At 43.2% G+C, this 13,582-nt stretch overlaps 1 protein-coding gene across 4 annotated transcripts in view; it reads left to right on the top strand.

Annotated features, from left to right (window-relative positions):
* The window catches only part of PNPLA7 (patatin like phospholipase domain containing 7), a 125,679-nt gene that overhangs the window by 6,709 nt on the left and 105,388 nt on the right, over positions 1-13,582 (top strand). Inside the window, exons 6-13 of one of the 4 annotated variants that reach the window (XM_062505452.1) lie at positions 155-243; positions 579-719; positions 2,042-2,201; positions 3,172-3,252; positions 7,925-8,053; positions 9,296-9,376; positions 9,903-10,047; positions 10,883-10,975. In XM_062505452.1, the coding sequence (XP_062361436.1) occupies positions 155-243; positions 579-719; positions 2,042-2,201; positions 3,172-3,252; positions 7,925-8,053; positions 9,296-9,376; positions 9,903-10,047; positions 10,883-10,975 (919 nt within the window). Of the gene's footprint in view, positions 1-50; positions 244-578; positions 720-2,041; positions 2,202-3,171; positions 3,253-7,924; positions 8,054-9,295; positions 9,377-9,902; positions 10,048-10,882; positions 10,976-13,582 lie in introns of those variants that run through there. The other 3 variants (XM_062505454.1, XM_062505456.1, XM_062505455.1) reach the window with 3 other exon arrangements.

Here is a 13,582-nt window from a genome sequence, read left to right as displayed (position 1 = left end):
TCCAATCCTCCAAGGTCTTACATGAGCTCATCACTCTGCTCACACTCTGCTGGCTGGTAAATGAGTTGGTGCCTCTGCAGGGTTGGAATTAGCTGGTTGTTTTTTTTGTTTGTTTTGTTTTGTGACTGCTTTTGTGTCCATTATTTCCTCCTAGGTTACAACTCTTCCCAACTCTCTGGTTGGGAACACTGTCCCTCGCCAAAGGATGCGAAAACGGGCAAAGGTTTTATCTCTGGCTAAAAGGTACTTGGGACTTTGGGAAGGGGCTGTCATGGGACTGGTTTGGGGTTTTTGTTTGTGGTGTGGTACTTTTCCCTAGCAGAGCCCTTTTCTGTAGCTCTTGGTTTTTCCCAGTCCTGTCAGCTGTGGATCATCTAGGAGGTTTGCTGAACTGGGATGGTTTTGGTGAGGAAAGGCAGGAAGGAGGGTGAAATGTTTTAGCTAATGATAATGTATAACTTGGGATGGTGAATTTTAGTATTTACTATGTACTTGTGTAACATTTCCCCTTAGTACAAATTTAATATTTCCTATTAGTACAGATGAGGGAACATCTGAACTTTCGTTTTCCTTTGTAGGATTCTGCGTATTAAGAAGGAATGTCCAACTCTGCAGAGGAAAGAACCTCCTCCTTCTTTGCTAGAGGCAGATCTGACTGAATTTGATGTCAAGAATTCCCACTTGCCATCAGAAGTCCTGTACATGCTTAAAAATGTCAGGTAATGTTAAATGGAAAGAGAAATTTAGAGCTTGGTTTTGATGGCTGTTTAAGTGATGTAAACATTTGACAGTTTGTGTCAGATCTGAGATTTTACAATTGGATGGTCAGAATCCTGAGGGAGTTGACTGAAATTCATCTCAGCATAAGGACAGAATAAATGACTTGGAATTTTCTAGAAATGTTAACAAAATAATTGAGTTTGTTTCAAAAATTAAAAAAAGACATGGGGGGGGGAAAAAGGAAGTAGGTTAGTTGCCTGAGTTTGGGAATAGTGCTAATAAAGGTCTTCTAACATGAACAGATGTAGTACATCTTAAAACTTCTGTTTAGGCTGTATCAGATAGTTTTTATTTTTTGTACAGAAAAGCATCGTAATTGGTAAATGTTAATTGGATACCATATTGACAGCTCCCTGGGCTACAGAATCTTTTACTTCTCTGTGTGTAAAGGTTGCAAATAAATCAAAGTCAACTTAATTCCCCACAGCTCTTTGGCAGACTGAGAAGAAGGGATGGTCTTTGTGCCCCTTTAGCAGTGGGTTAAATTTGCTGACATAGCAGAGGAGGAGATCTTCTAATCTGTAATTTTGGTTTTGCTTGTGGATGTTAATTTTTCCTCCCAGTTGTGATATAATGAAGTCCTGAAGGTCATACATTCTCAAATAAAAATGTTCTTTCAGTCGTCTGAACTTGGTACTGTGGAATTATGATCTCCTATGACTAATTGATGTTGCAGTAGGATGTGATGGATTGATTCTGATAAATATGAGCTGTTGGAGCTCTGTGCAGAGTGATCAGGTGTGAAATCCATATTTCTCTCTGCCTGGAAGTGACTGACTGCAGTCCAGGTGCATGTTACGTGCAGGAGATGGAATATTCCAAACTTGAAATTACATGCAGATGACAGGAGCTTTTCCCTCTTGTGACTATTTCTGCTGTGTCCTGCTTCCATGGACAGAGCAGCTGCACTAAAAGTGGAAGTTTCCTGGGGTAACTTTTCTCACAGATAGTGTGTACCTGGCAGGTTTTTGTTTTTGTTCCCCTCCACAGCCATGCTGGTGTTTGCTGGAGGAAGTTTGCTTCTACTTCCTTCTGAGCCTGAATTCCTTGGGGGAGTCCTCCAAAGGAGCCCCAACATTCACAGTTCTGTGTTTGATGCTGCTCTCGCACCTTATTTTGGGGAGCTCATTGAAGCTCCTTCCCTGCAGCCAGTCCTCTGGGCTCTCTCTTCTCCTCATGCCTGGGGCTTTGCTAATTTAGGAAGGATTTTCCAAGGACTGTGGCAATTTCAGGTTTTCTCTTTGCATTTTCTTTGCTGCAGGGTCCTTGGGCACTTTGAGAAGCCCCTGTTCCTGGAGCTGTGCAAGCACATGTTCTTTGTGCAGCTGCACGAGGGCGAGTACATCTTCCGTCCTGGGCAGCTGGACGACAGCATTTACGTGGTGCAGGATGGAAAGCTGGAAGTTTGCATCCAAGAAAGTGTAAGAACCCACTGCTCTGCACTTCCTGAGAGAAATCTGTTGGCACAGCAGATAGGCTGGCATGAATCATTAAACATTGATTAAACTTGGACATGTGAATCACGGTGGTTTAGGAGGGATTAATCCCAGCTCTTCGGGGCCGTGGTATTTGGAAAGATCAAGGTTTGTAGCTCTGGTCCCCTGTGTCTCAGATGAGAGGGCAGAACACAAAGCTGATGAGGCAGCTGGAAATATCCTCACACAGGAGATGCAGAAGTTATTGAGGGAAAAAAGGGTGCAAGGTGGACTTGGCAACATTCACCTTTGGAAACGTTATTACAGAAGGTATTTGAGCAGAGGGAGCAGGAGAGACCAAGCTCACCTCAGAACAGTCCAGCAGGAGTCAGTGGGTTTGTCTGGGAGGTGGAAGAGTCAGATTAATTTCTGGGTAGGCAAAGGAAAAAAGGTAATGGTTTGTTTTCCATGTGAATCTTAAAATGTTCAGCACCAGCCCTTGTCCAAGTCCTTCTGCCAAGTTAAATTTTTAATTTTTACTTTCCTGATTGAACTTTGCGTTTAACTTTTGGATGTGAACGCTTTTCTGGTGGCTGAAAATTCAGTGGGCTTGTGTTTGGTAAATATTTCAAACTGGCTGATTTCTGTGTATTTTTACATTTTGCTGCTCCTGTTTTGTACGACCTCTTGACAAGTAACCCCTCAGTAAGGGGAACTCATTCTGCCTCTGGGTGAAGGAAGCTTTGGTTTGTTAGTGTCACATAGCAAAGACAAGCAGGTCACACCATTCCTGGAAAAAACTGGCTTGTAGTTTGTTTTAATTTATCACTTTTAGAACGCTGGTTTAAAACTCTGGCTGGAATTAGCAGATTTCTATCAGAGCAGAGAGAAGAGAAACATCCAAGCTTTCTGAAATGCTCCAGGTTTGCCAAAATGCAGCTGTGAGCCTGCAGTAACTGTGTGTGTGTGCTTGCAGGATGGAACAGAGGTGGTGGTGAAGGAGGTGCTGGCAGGAGACAGCGTGCACAGCCTGCTGAGCATCCTCGATGTCATCACGGTGAGTTCTGCTGGCTCCCCCGGAGCCTGGCAGGGGAAGCAGGCCTTGAACATTCCTAGGAAAGAATGCAAAATGGTTTTGTTGATGAGTTCTCCTCCTCCCAGGCCTTTGCAGGTGTAAGCTGAGCTTTGTGGTATGGAGGGTGGTTGTGAAATGTGTGCTCCTGATTAGCAGGAGGATTTGAACGATCCCTTCATGTCTGGAAAACTGAGATTACAGTTTGATTTGCTTAAATCACAACTTAGGCAGGAGCAGGACCAGGCAGGGGCCAGGATGAGATGAATGTTGATCCCATTCAGTGCAAAATTGGTGGATTTTGTTTAGTTGGAATTAAACTGATGGCTTTGCTGAAATCACTTGAGGAGTGCCTAAAGGGAAGGTGTTGAATTAAACATCTTTGATAATACTCAAACCCTGAAGGTGTTTTCTTGAAGAATTTTGGTAGGATGGGATTTGAGAGGATGAAGATAGAACTAATCAATGAATTGTTCATGTTTAACCTTGTGTCATGTTTCTGTCATGCTTGGCTGTCTCTGTTCATCAAAAGGTGCCATTGCTCTGTGTGTGAATAGTTAAAGGATTCTCTGAAGTTTTCTTTGTCACTTCCAAAAGCAGGCACACGGCTCTATATGCACATTATCTGTAATTCTATATTTTGTATTAGCTGTAGTTGCCATAAAACCTGTCAATAGTGATGACATCTTTTAAGCTTGGTCACAGCTTTCTCTGTAGAAAGGGAATAATTTGGACTGTACAAGTCTAGTTCTTGCTGTCAAATTCATAATATCTTTGTAAATCTGTATTAGTGCCTTTGCCCTTGTTACTTCCACCACTAAATTTTCTTAATGACAGTATTTATAGGGCAGGGCCATCATAAAGGAACATGAATACCAGTCATGTTCTTGCTTGTTCAAAAGGAATGTAAGAAAAGAAGTCCTTGTGTAGCAGTTCTTTATGGCTTTGTTTTCTAAAAAAGTGGTTGCCATTCATTTTTTGTCTTGTTGGGTTTTTTCATTTTTAATTCTCATTCTGTTATTTTTTTTCTTTTACTCATTAGTTATACCCCTGGTCAGTAAAAAAAATTTAAATGATTGAGAGGGTGCTGAACAGAGTTAGCAGTCTGCAGCGGAATCTGTAATGAAAAAACCTTGAAATAGTTTTTGCTAAACTTGTCCTCATTTATTTTTGCAACTGCTTTGTTCTTCACTTCCCAGCTTTGTGAACTGCTTATTTCATTTCTGTTTTTCCTCTTACTTTTGTTCCTTGCAGAATTTAGCTAGGGAAGTAGCATGAAAATAGACACGGAGAGAGGAAGTAGCACTGGATCAAAATAGAGGAGACCCTCAGTATCATCCCAAATCAGTGAGTGAGTCTTAGAACATCCTGCAGATACCATAACCTGAATTAGGTTTCACTGCAGCACCAGGCACGTGGCTCTGGTGTGAAGAGAGGCTGTATTCAGAGAGGATTTCAGTTGTCTGAGCTGGATTTGTGATTCTTTTGACTGATTTTGCAGCACGTGATGTCAGGCTGGTCCCTCACTTAGTTGAGAGTTGTGCAAGCAAGTTGAGGTTGCTGCAAGAAGTGCAAGATCTTGCTGGTGGACCTAAAAGAAAGATCCCACCAGAGGCACTTTTCTAATTGAACCTTTCAGCTTTTAAACTGAAAAGTCCCTTTTGTTCTACTCAATACAAAGGTAGCAGCTGTGACATGAGCCTCCCCTTATTCTGAGAACAGATTGATGCTGCTTTCTCCAAACTCGGAGGAGGAACTGGAAGCTTTTGAATCCAGGTAGCTGCAGGCCCTTTCCTGGTATTCTGGAACAGTTCATGGCACTGAGTTGATACTGCCTCTAGTACCAAAGAAATCTCTGAGCTGAGCCTTGTTGATGTCTCTGTTTTCAGCAACTCTTGCTGAGAGCTTGTGTGTGCAGCCAAAGCTTTTCCCAGAGCAGTGTTCGTCCAGAGTGAACTGGTCAAGCAGAGATGTGATACTTATTGCTGGAGTTTTGGGGTTCACTCTTCTCTAGTCCTCCATGTGGAGATGCTCTTAGGAAAACTAGTGCCTGGCGGCATAGTTTGAATAAGAAAGTTGGAAAAAGAAGAGGCTGTGAGGGATATTGATCAAATGGCAGTGATTGAGGAAGAGAAGAATGAAAGTCAGGATTAAAAGAAGCTGGAAAAACACTTGGATAAAGGTGAGCCTGCAGGGCTGACAAGATAGATGAGGCTATGAAGAAGTGATTGATGGCTGCAAGAGCTTTGGATGCAGCAGTGTTGATATAGAGGATGTCAGGAAGGAGTGGAGAAAGACAAAATCCAGCCATGGAAATGGGGAGAACTTGCCAGATTTTTGGGTCCAAAAAGGAGCTACCACTGTAGGTGGGAGAATGTGAAACATCTCTGTCTCTTGTAGCAGATCTCTTGACCAAACTTGATGGGATTTGGCTATAAGCTGTCACCTGCGTTCAGCTGCTGCTTGGAGGTGATGCTTCAGCTCTTGGAACGAGACAGAAGTAAATAGTTAATCTGCCCTGAGAACAAAAAGTTCTCTGTTGAAAAAAATCTGTTTCATAACTGATTATAGCTTAACTGTTCTTGTCATCTCAGTGTGTGATTGCAAAATAGTATAATTTGAGCATGGTATTCTCCCTGTGCTGCTTGTAACATTAGATCTGAGAGAAGTGACAATTATGGAACATTTCCTCTTCACACTCCTCTGCCAGCTCTTGCATGTTCCAGCCCCATTAGCTGTGGTGTTGGCCCTTTCAGGAGAGCTGCTCTCATGCAGGGATTTCAAAGAGGCAAAATTATGTGCTGAAAACCTGTAGGAATGGGGTGTTCTTTGGAGAAAAAGGCTTCTGCATGGTTATCTGTTATTATCCTAAAGCTTTTTCTGAGGTTGTCAGCACTGAACACTTCCCAGAAAAACCCAAAACCTTTATTGGGTAGACTGGAGACCAGAGTTCTGGGATACCCAGGGCTAAGTTTGCTCTTTGGAATAACTCATGAAACACCATTAAACTTGATGCTTATCGTTGGCCAGCAGCTAAAAATTTAATAATTTCCTTAGTTTTTTACTATATATTTGCTGTAGAGATCAGTAGGAAATACAGTTGATGGCAAATGCAGTGCTTAAAAGCAGATTATATAATTTTTTTTTTTTTACATGTAAGTATAAGAAGTCCAAATTAATTCTTCATGTGAAGCCAGACTCCAAAATGGTCTGTAAAAGAGGATTGTTGGTATTTTTTTTTTTTTTTGGGGGGGGGGGGGGGGGGGGGGTACAGCCAAAGTACAGAAATGTTACTTGTTAATTTCTTTACTTAATTAAAAGAAACTTGGGAAAACTGAGGACACTGGCAGCTTTGCACTGTAGGTCAAAGAGATGTTTAAAATTTCAGATCCCTCAGGAACTTGAAAATCCAAGCTATTAATATCATCCCCAGATTTTATAAAAAGGTCAGCTGAAGTTGGTGTAATTAAGATATTGGTTCCAATTAATTTAATTTTAGAATGTGCTTCATGGTGCCTTCCAGACCAGCAGGCAGACAGAGCTGCAGCTTTATTTTCCAGAGTGATTAGAAAAAGTCACTTGTTTGGTTTTGGATTCTTTAGGCAGGAATTCCTACAAAGTGCTTGTGTTGAGTTGTGTGATGGTGTGCAGGCAGTTTGGTTTGTAATCAGCATTTAACATCTGTGTGTCAGTGTTGGGAAAAAGGTGCCTTCTGTTGCTCAGGAGGGAGAAAGCTGCTGGAGCTGTGAGGTGCTGTTAAAATAGAAACTCCATTTCTTCCTTCTCTCCTGCTCTGTGCTGCAGAAAGGCTCTTATAAATACTGTGTAAATCAATATTTGATAGATTAATAAGTTAATTTATGAGTTAAAGATGTTTCCAGCATTTATTGAGTGAGTAAAAGGGGCATTGTCTGTCTGTTTTTCTATCGAAGTGTTTGGCAGTAGATTTTTGTTGCAGTCTCTTCTCATTTAAGGGGGAAAATCCAAACCCAGAGGCTTGCTTTCCAGTGTGAAAAAAATCTGTATTCTATCCACTTCCATTTCTTTATTAGTTCTCCATCTGTCCTTTGAGCAGGATGGTCTAGACCCACTTTGTCTCCAGTAAAGAGAAGCTGTTTGGCTTTGTCACGTGGAATATTTCATATATATATATATATATTTGTGTGTATGAAAAAATATATGTATATATCTTGAAACACAAGAAGTCTGCCTGTCTTTTGTCTTCCTCCATTATGTCTGTAATTACTGTAGAATTTTGTTGTGTTTTTCACTGGTGTGTGAGTCTGGGGTTGTTTTTGCAGCAAATAGCTTGGTTGTCAGTACAGATAATCAACAAACCTTCTTTTCTCTGCAGCCTTGACTAGCTGGGATTTCAAATGTTTCTGAAGGCTGGCTTTGTAATAAAACTGTGTCATAGCTGGGCCTGGCACTCCTTCAACCTGATCCAGCTCCCTGGAGGTCTTATTTCCCTGCCCCTGTCTCTACTGCAGGTGTGAATTCATCCTCATTACAGCCCCTGTGGTCATGGAGCACCAGCTCAAGGCTTTGTGTGGTCAGATGGTGTCTGTCAGACCTGGACAACAGCAAGGCAGGAATTTGGCAAGAATTGGGTTGGATAATAGATGGATTAACCCCGTGTCTCTGAACTTATTCTTAGGGTCACCCTGCTCCCTATAAAACCGTCTCGGCCCGAGCAGCCACTCCATCCACAATTCTGAGGCTTCCAGCCAGTGCCTTCCAGGATGTGTTCCAGAAATACCCTGAAACCCTCGTGAGAGTGGTGCAGGTAGGTAGAGCTGAGGGGGAAGGGGGAACCACTCTCATTTCCAGGTTACAGGAGGATATTTAGAGGCTCAGCAAGCTCATTATCCATCCTTTGGTAGGTACAGAACTGCTCAGCACAGCTTGTAAAGATTTGTTCTGCTGTTGTCCTGGCTGTTGAGCCTTGAACTTAATAATCCAGCATTATCCCAAACAGGCAAAAATAATTTATGTATCTGTATATCTCCATTAATTGAGTTTCTGCCTGTGGTACCCTCATCAATCAGCCAGACCTTCTGTGAATTTGTTGGTCCCTGGGGAGTAGAAAGGTGCAGGGGTGGATTCTGCAGCTTGGGGTGCACCAGGAGGGCTGAGAGTCATGAACAAAAGAAGTCCTGAAACAGGATTGCTGGACCCTCAGGAGCTGTTTGGTGAGGGCTGATGCTTTTTAAGCATTACAAAATTCAGACTGATGTGTGAATTTTCACTTTAGAAGCCTCTGTCAGCACCTGAGGGAAGAGCTGTGGTTTGTGTCAGTCGTGTTCACATTCTTGCTTTGCAGGGCCTCAGACAGCTCTCAAGTGAGCATCTCCTGCAGGTAGGAGGTGGTGCAGGGATCAAGATTAAGGATTTCCAGGGGTAGTGCCTTGTCCCACAGGTGTAGCAGCCACAGGGTGACCCCATGAGTCACTTTGGGCTGTCCTTTTGCTTCACTGTCACTTCTGAATCTGTTTGCCCTTGCAAACTGTTCTGGTCTCTGGATGATTTATGAGCAACACATGAACCTCCTCATACTGCTGGTTGAAGGAGAACAGATCATTAACACCAAATTAATTTGCTCAGTGACAGCTGATACAAAAGAGAGGATGGCCACGAATTCCAGTGTTAGGTTTGAGTGCTTGTGGGACAGGTTCTCTATGGGGAGAGCTGGAATAATTTTTTTAATGAGGAGGAAATTTGGAAGCAAATACTTCTGTGGCACGGCATTTTTAATATTGGTGTTTATAGAAAACGAAAAGCATTTGGTGTTTGGGAGTAAGACTTTGGATTCTCGTGCCATCAAATGATTGTGAAGTCATTGGTAAATCATTTGAATCTATCTCTGTCTCAATTTATCAACTGCTAAAAAGGAATTTCAGCTTAGGGTACAGTCTGTATTTTATAGAATGCTTTCAGGTACTCTAGTGCATGATTGTCTCTAAATGCCAGAACGAGTGTGGGAGAATGCTAAATCCATTGCTATTGCTCCTGTATTCCCTGTGTGCAGATCATCATGGTGAGGCTGCAGAGGGTGACATTCCTGGCCTTGCACAACTACCTGGGGCTGACCACGGAGCTCTTCAGCTGTGTAAGTTTGGGAGGCAGGCACTCAGCTCTCCTGACAGGGCACACAGAGGTTTTCCTTCTTCCAGAAGGTCATAAAGCAAATGCTGCATATTAATTTCATAATGACAGTGCTTGAGGATTGAGGCACTTGTATAACCAGCCCGTAAAACCCAGCCTACCCTGCTTGGGGAATTGGTAGGGAGGCTTCAGCTTCCCAAGTGCATCATTCCAGAGTGATGTGTGGTGCTCTGCTCCGTGCTTCAGCTGTTCTGATGTTTGCTAATGATGTCACCTCTTCCTGGAGCAGTGGGAAAAATGCTGCACCCCTGATGGCAGAGGGTCAGAGAATGCTGGAAGTGTCAAGCTGGGAGTCCCCAGGCCCTGCTGGGATGCACTGAGAGAGCTGCAGATCCCAGGGCAGCTGGGATCCCACCCTTGGGGATTTAGGGCTGATCAGTACAACCTGAGCAGTAGCTGGGGGTCTGTGCAGGTGTGGAACATGTGTGAGGGGGGTGGTTGATGTTTGCTTGTGCCCTTGCTGCTCCCAGCAGAGTCCAGCCATCCCACTGATCTCCCTGAGCAGCATCACCGCAGGAGGCAGCACCAGCAAGGCAGGGCGGAGACAAATGTCCAGTGCTTTGGAGGAAGATCGTGGAGAGAAGTTTGAAAAGTCTGGGGAAGCACTGGAAATGGGTAATGACTCTGGAAACATGGTGGAACTGTCTTCTGGGATCTTCTTTAATTTTGTGCTACTTGCAGAATTCCTAGACTGGTTTGGGTTGGGAGGGATCTTAAAGCTCACCCAGTTCCACTCCTACTGTGGCAGGGACACCTCCCAGTGTCCCAGGCTGCTCCAAGCCCTGTCCAGCCTGGCCTTGGGCACTGCCAGGGATCCCGGGGCAGCCACAGCTGCTCTGGGCACCCTGTGCCAGGGCTTAACTGCCCTTAATAGTAAAGAGTTTCCTCCCCAGATCCAGTCTAACCCTGCCCTCCTTCTGCCTGAGGCCATTCCCCTGTGTCCTTTCACTACATTTGTTCCACTGTTGATATTGCTGCTATTGATCAGAGGGTTTTTATTTTATCAGAGTAGTTAAGGATTGTCTTAGATTAATTTCAGATTGAAACCTTTGGATAGTCCTTAGCTTCAATGGGGAAATATTACTGCGTTCTCTAATGATACTGAGGAATGAAGGAAAGGGGGAAAATAAGTGATTCCTCATTTTGAATGCAGAGAGGGAGTTGGGAAAATTCACCAGCAGAAGAATTGCTGGATATGTGTCTTTTCAGTCTAAATAGTCAGTATTGAAGGTAAAGCCAGGAAAATAGATGGAGTTGAATTTTGCCTCTGCAGATGGAAAAAAATCAATTAAATCAAAACCAGGAAAAATGTTTAAACAATATTTAATGTCAGTGTTTCAGACTCTTTAAGTCAGCCTTTAATAGTGGGTAGTTCAAGGTTCTTGTTGTTAGTGAAACTTACTTTATTAGGAGATACGTTGTGTTGACAACATTTCTTTTTAAATTTCAGATATGTTGAGGATTTCTGGTGCAGAAAACTCTGAGCATGTTTTCAGAAGAAGCCTTTCATCACCTCCTTATGCAGGGTCCATAGAGGCTTCTAGTAAGTAGTGCTTGGCAAAATTGTGGGAAATAGGTAATTTATCTAATCATGGGAAAAACCACATGATCTCTGGAGTGCTGGGTTAGATAATTTTCCTGTTTATGGTGGATAATCATCTTGCAGTCCTGTTCATGGTGGATAATCGTCTTGCAGCAGTGCTGCTTCCTACCTTACTGGTCAAAAGATGATTTAGTAACAAATGGACTGTTATCCCAGAGAGCCTTCCCTTGCTGTCATTATCAGCAATTGGGGAACATCATTTGGTTTCCAAGACCTGCAAATGAAGAGCTTTATTAATTGATATTACTGAAACAAACTAAATTATGATGATAGGCCATCATCTTTCACATAGAAGATTACACACGTTTCTTGCTTGGCTGATTGTCCCAAAAAGCATATTAGATGGCTTTTCTGCTTTTAGAGGAATGTTCTTTAAAGTGCATAATAAAGGTGATGGATCATGGGATGCTCTGAGGAGATGTTTATGAGGCTGAGCTGGTTTGATGCTGCAGTATCATTTTGGGGAATTTTAGTTACTCCACTCTAGACATTTTCCTCTGGGCCAGGTGTTCAGGGCAGTTTTGTGTTCCAAGGTGGAGAAACTGGAGTTTTTGTGGGAATCACAGAACATAGGTGTGTGTCTCAGTTAGATGAGTAATAAATTAACCACTGTCAGGGAATTCCGAGGTCATGCTGAGGTACTGTTAATAGAGAAATGTTTCATTGGTGGAATAAAGGTGTCCTGGGTACTTTAGAAGATGCTTTTATTGCTCACCATGGCAATTAAGTGACTTAAGTGAAAGGAACATACTATGAGGGTTTGAAGAGCTTGGAGACAAGAAGGAGGCAGCCAGGCTGAGGGAGGCCTCAGCACTGAGAGCTTTCCCCAGGGTAAGGTTTGTGTCTCTTCTTGCTTCCACATGAAGTTGCTGGTGTGCACAGAGGAGAGCAGTGGGGAGTTCCTTCAGTTTTAACACTGGAGGACTGATTTGTTTCCTCCTCAGTTCCTGCTGGGCAAGTGTGAGGGGTCCCACTTAGATTTTTTCATGGTTTCCATGTTACTGTCCAGAGAGGTGAATGTGATGGTGAAATAGGATTTTGTCTAGAGTCTGTAGATCATCTTTCTAAGCCAGGAAGACAAATGAAAATACTGACCTACCCACATAAGACTTGGCTTGGTTTTCATGTGTGTGAGGTTGTTTTGCACTAGGAATTATAAAATGCACCCGCAGATTTGGTTCAGTGGTAAATTAATTAATCCTTGCCCTGAACACAGCCCCTTCCCCCAGGTAAAGGAGGCAGTTCCGTGAGTTCTGCCTGTGCAGCCCTGTGACATTCTCAGGGACAGACCTTGTGTGTTCATAGGAGCTTTAATTTGGAAGGATCCCTGCAAACTTCTCAGTGGATATGTCCATTTGTCCTTCTTTTCTCCTTTTATGTGTCATAAAAGTTATGCCAGGGTACACAGAACTTAACAGAGAGAGAAAATTAGTTTTTATTGGCAGAAGGAGCATATCTACTTGGGTAATTATGATTTGCCTCAGTTAACAGAGCTGATTTCTTCTCACTATTTAGCTTGCACAGAAAGTGTCTTGATGTCTGTAATGAAAAGATCATGATCTTGCTTCAGATTCTGTTCCACTGCTTACTGTGTGTCCAGACTCCATGGAATATTGATCATGTTTATTATTAATTCAGAGAGGAGAAAACTGTTAAAATCATACAAGTGTTGTTATCTCAACATCTCCTTGATTTGCTTGTTGGTAGAATTAATAATAAACACTGCTAAGAAATGCTCTGGGACAAAAAACACTTCTGCCTCAGCTGCTCCCGGGGCTGACTGTAATTTGTTCTTCTGTGGTTTTTTTTATGTAGTTATCTAACTTGAAACATAGCAGTTGTGTAGATGAGGGAATGGGTTTCTGCCAGCTCAGGCTACTCTGTTTTATAAGTGTACTAGCTTTGTGTAGAGAAAGACAGAATTAATTCATTGAAGCACCTGGGCTGGGGACAGAGCAGAAATAAAACAGCGGCACCTTTTGGGTGTAACAGCTTCACCCCTTCATTGTACCTTCAAGTAAGTCTTCCTAACTCTATTTTTAAGGTTCAGCAGGAGTTGTCTTTTATTGTTTTGGTGTTTGTTTTTTTTTTCCCCCAGAGCCCTGACGTGCGGCGCACGTGGCACTGGCAGAACTTGACAGGGAAGAGGCTGGGAAGGCTGCCAGGGACTGTGGCAGGTGCCATTGTTTGTGCAGTGCCTTCCATCCCCATCCCAGCAGTGTGTGGGACACCATGTGCTCCTCACACAGGATCCATCCCACTCCTGACTCAGCTGGTCCCTTGGAGCAGCCAGGCAGTTCCACTAATCACTGAGTGGGCATCACAGCTCAGGGGAGGGCTCCTGCTCTCAGTAGCAGTTGAGTAGAGAGCAGCTTTCTTTCTTGGAATGCCTCCTCATTCTCCTCTGCACAGGTTTTTAAGGTGCAGGGCTGGGCAGGAGATGCTTTCCCTGTCTGCAGGGCCAAATGGATGTGTTTGGATTGAACCTGGGTGTTCAGATGGAAAATGCACTTGGTGTGTTGGGGCTCAGGAGTGCGACCCTGGGAT

Source organism: Cinclus cinclus, chromosome 19, assembly GCF_963662255.1.
Source record: "Cinclus cinclus chromosome 19, bCinCin1.1, whole genome shotgun sequence".
Taxonomy (NCBI): domain Eukaryota; kingdom Metazoa; phylum Chordata; class Aves; order Passeriformes; family Cinclidae; genus Cinclus; species Cinclus cinclus.
Note: the sequence above shows the minus strand (reverse complement) of the source record. Positions and strands in the feature narration are given on the sequence as shown.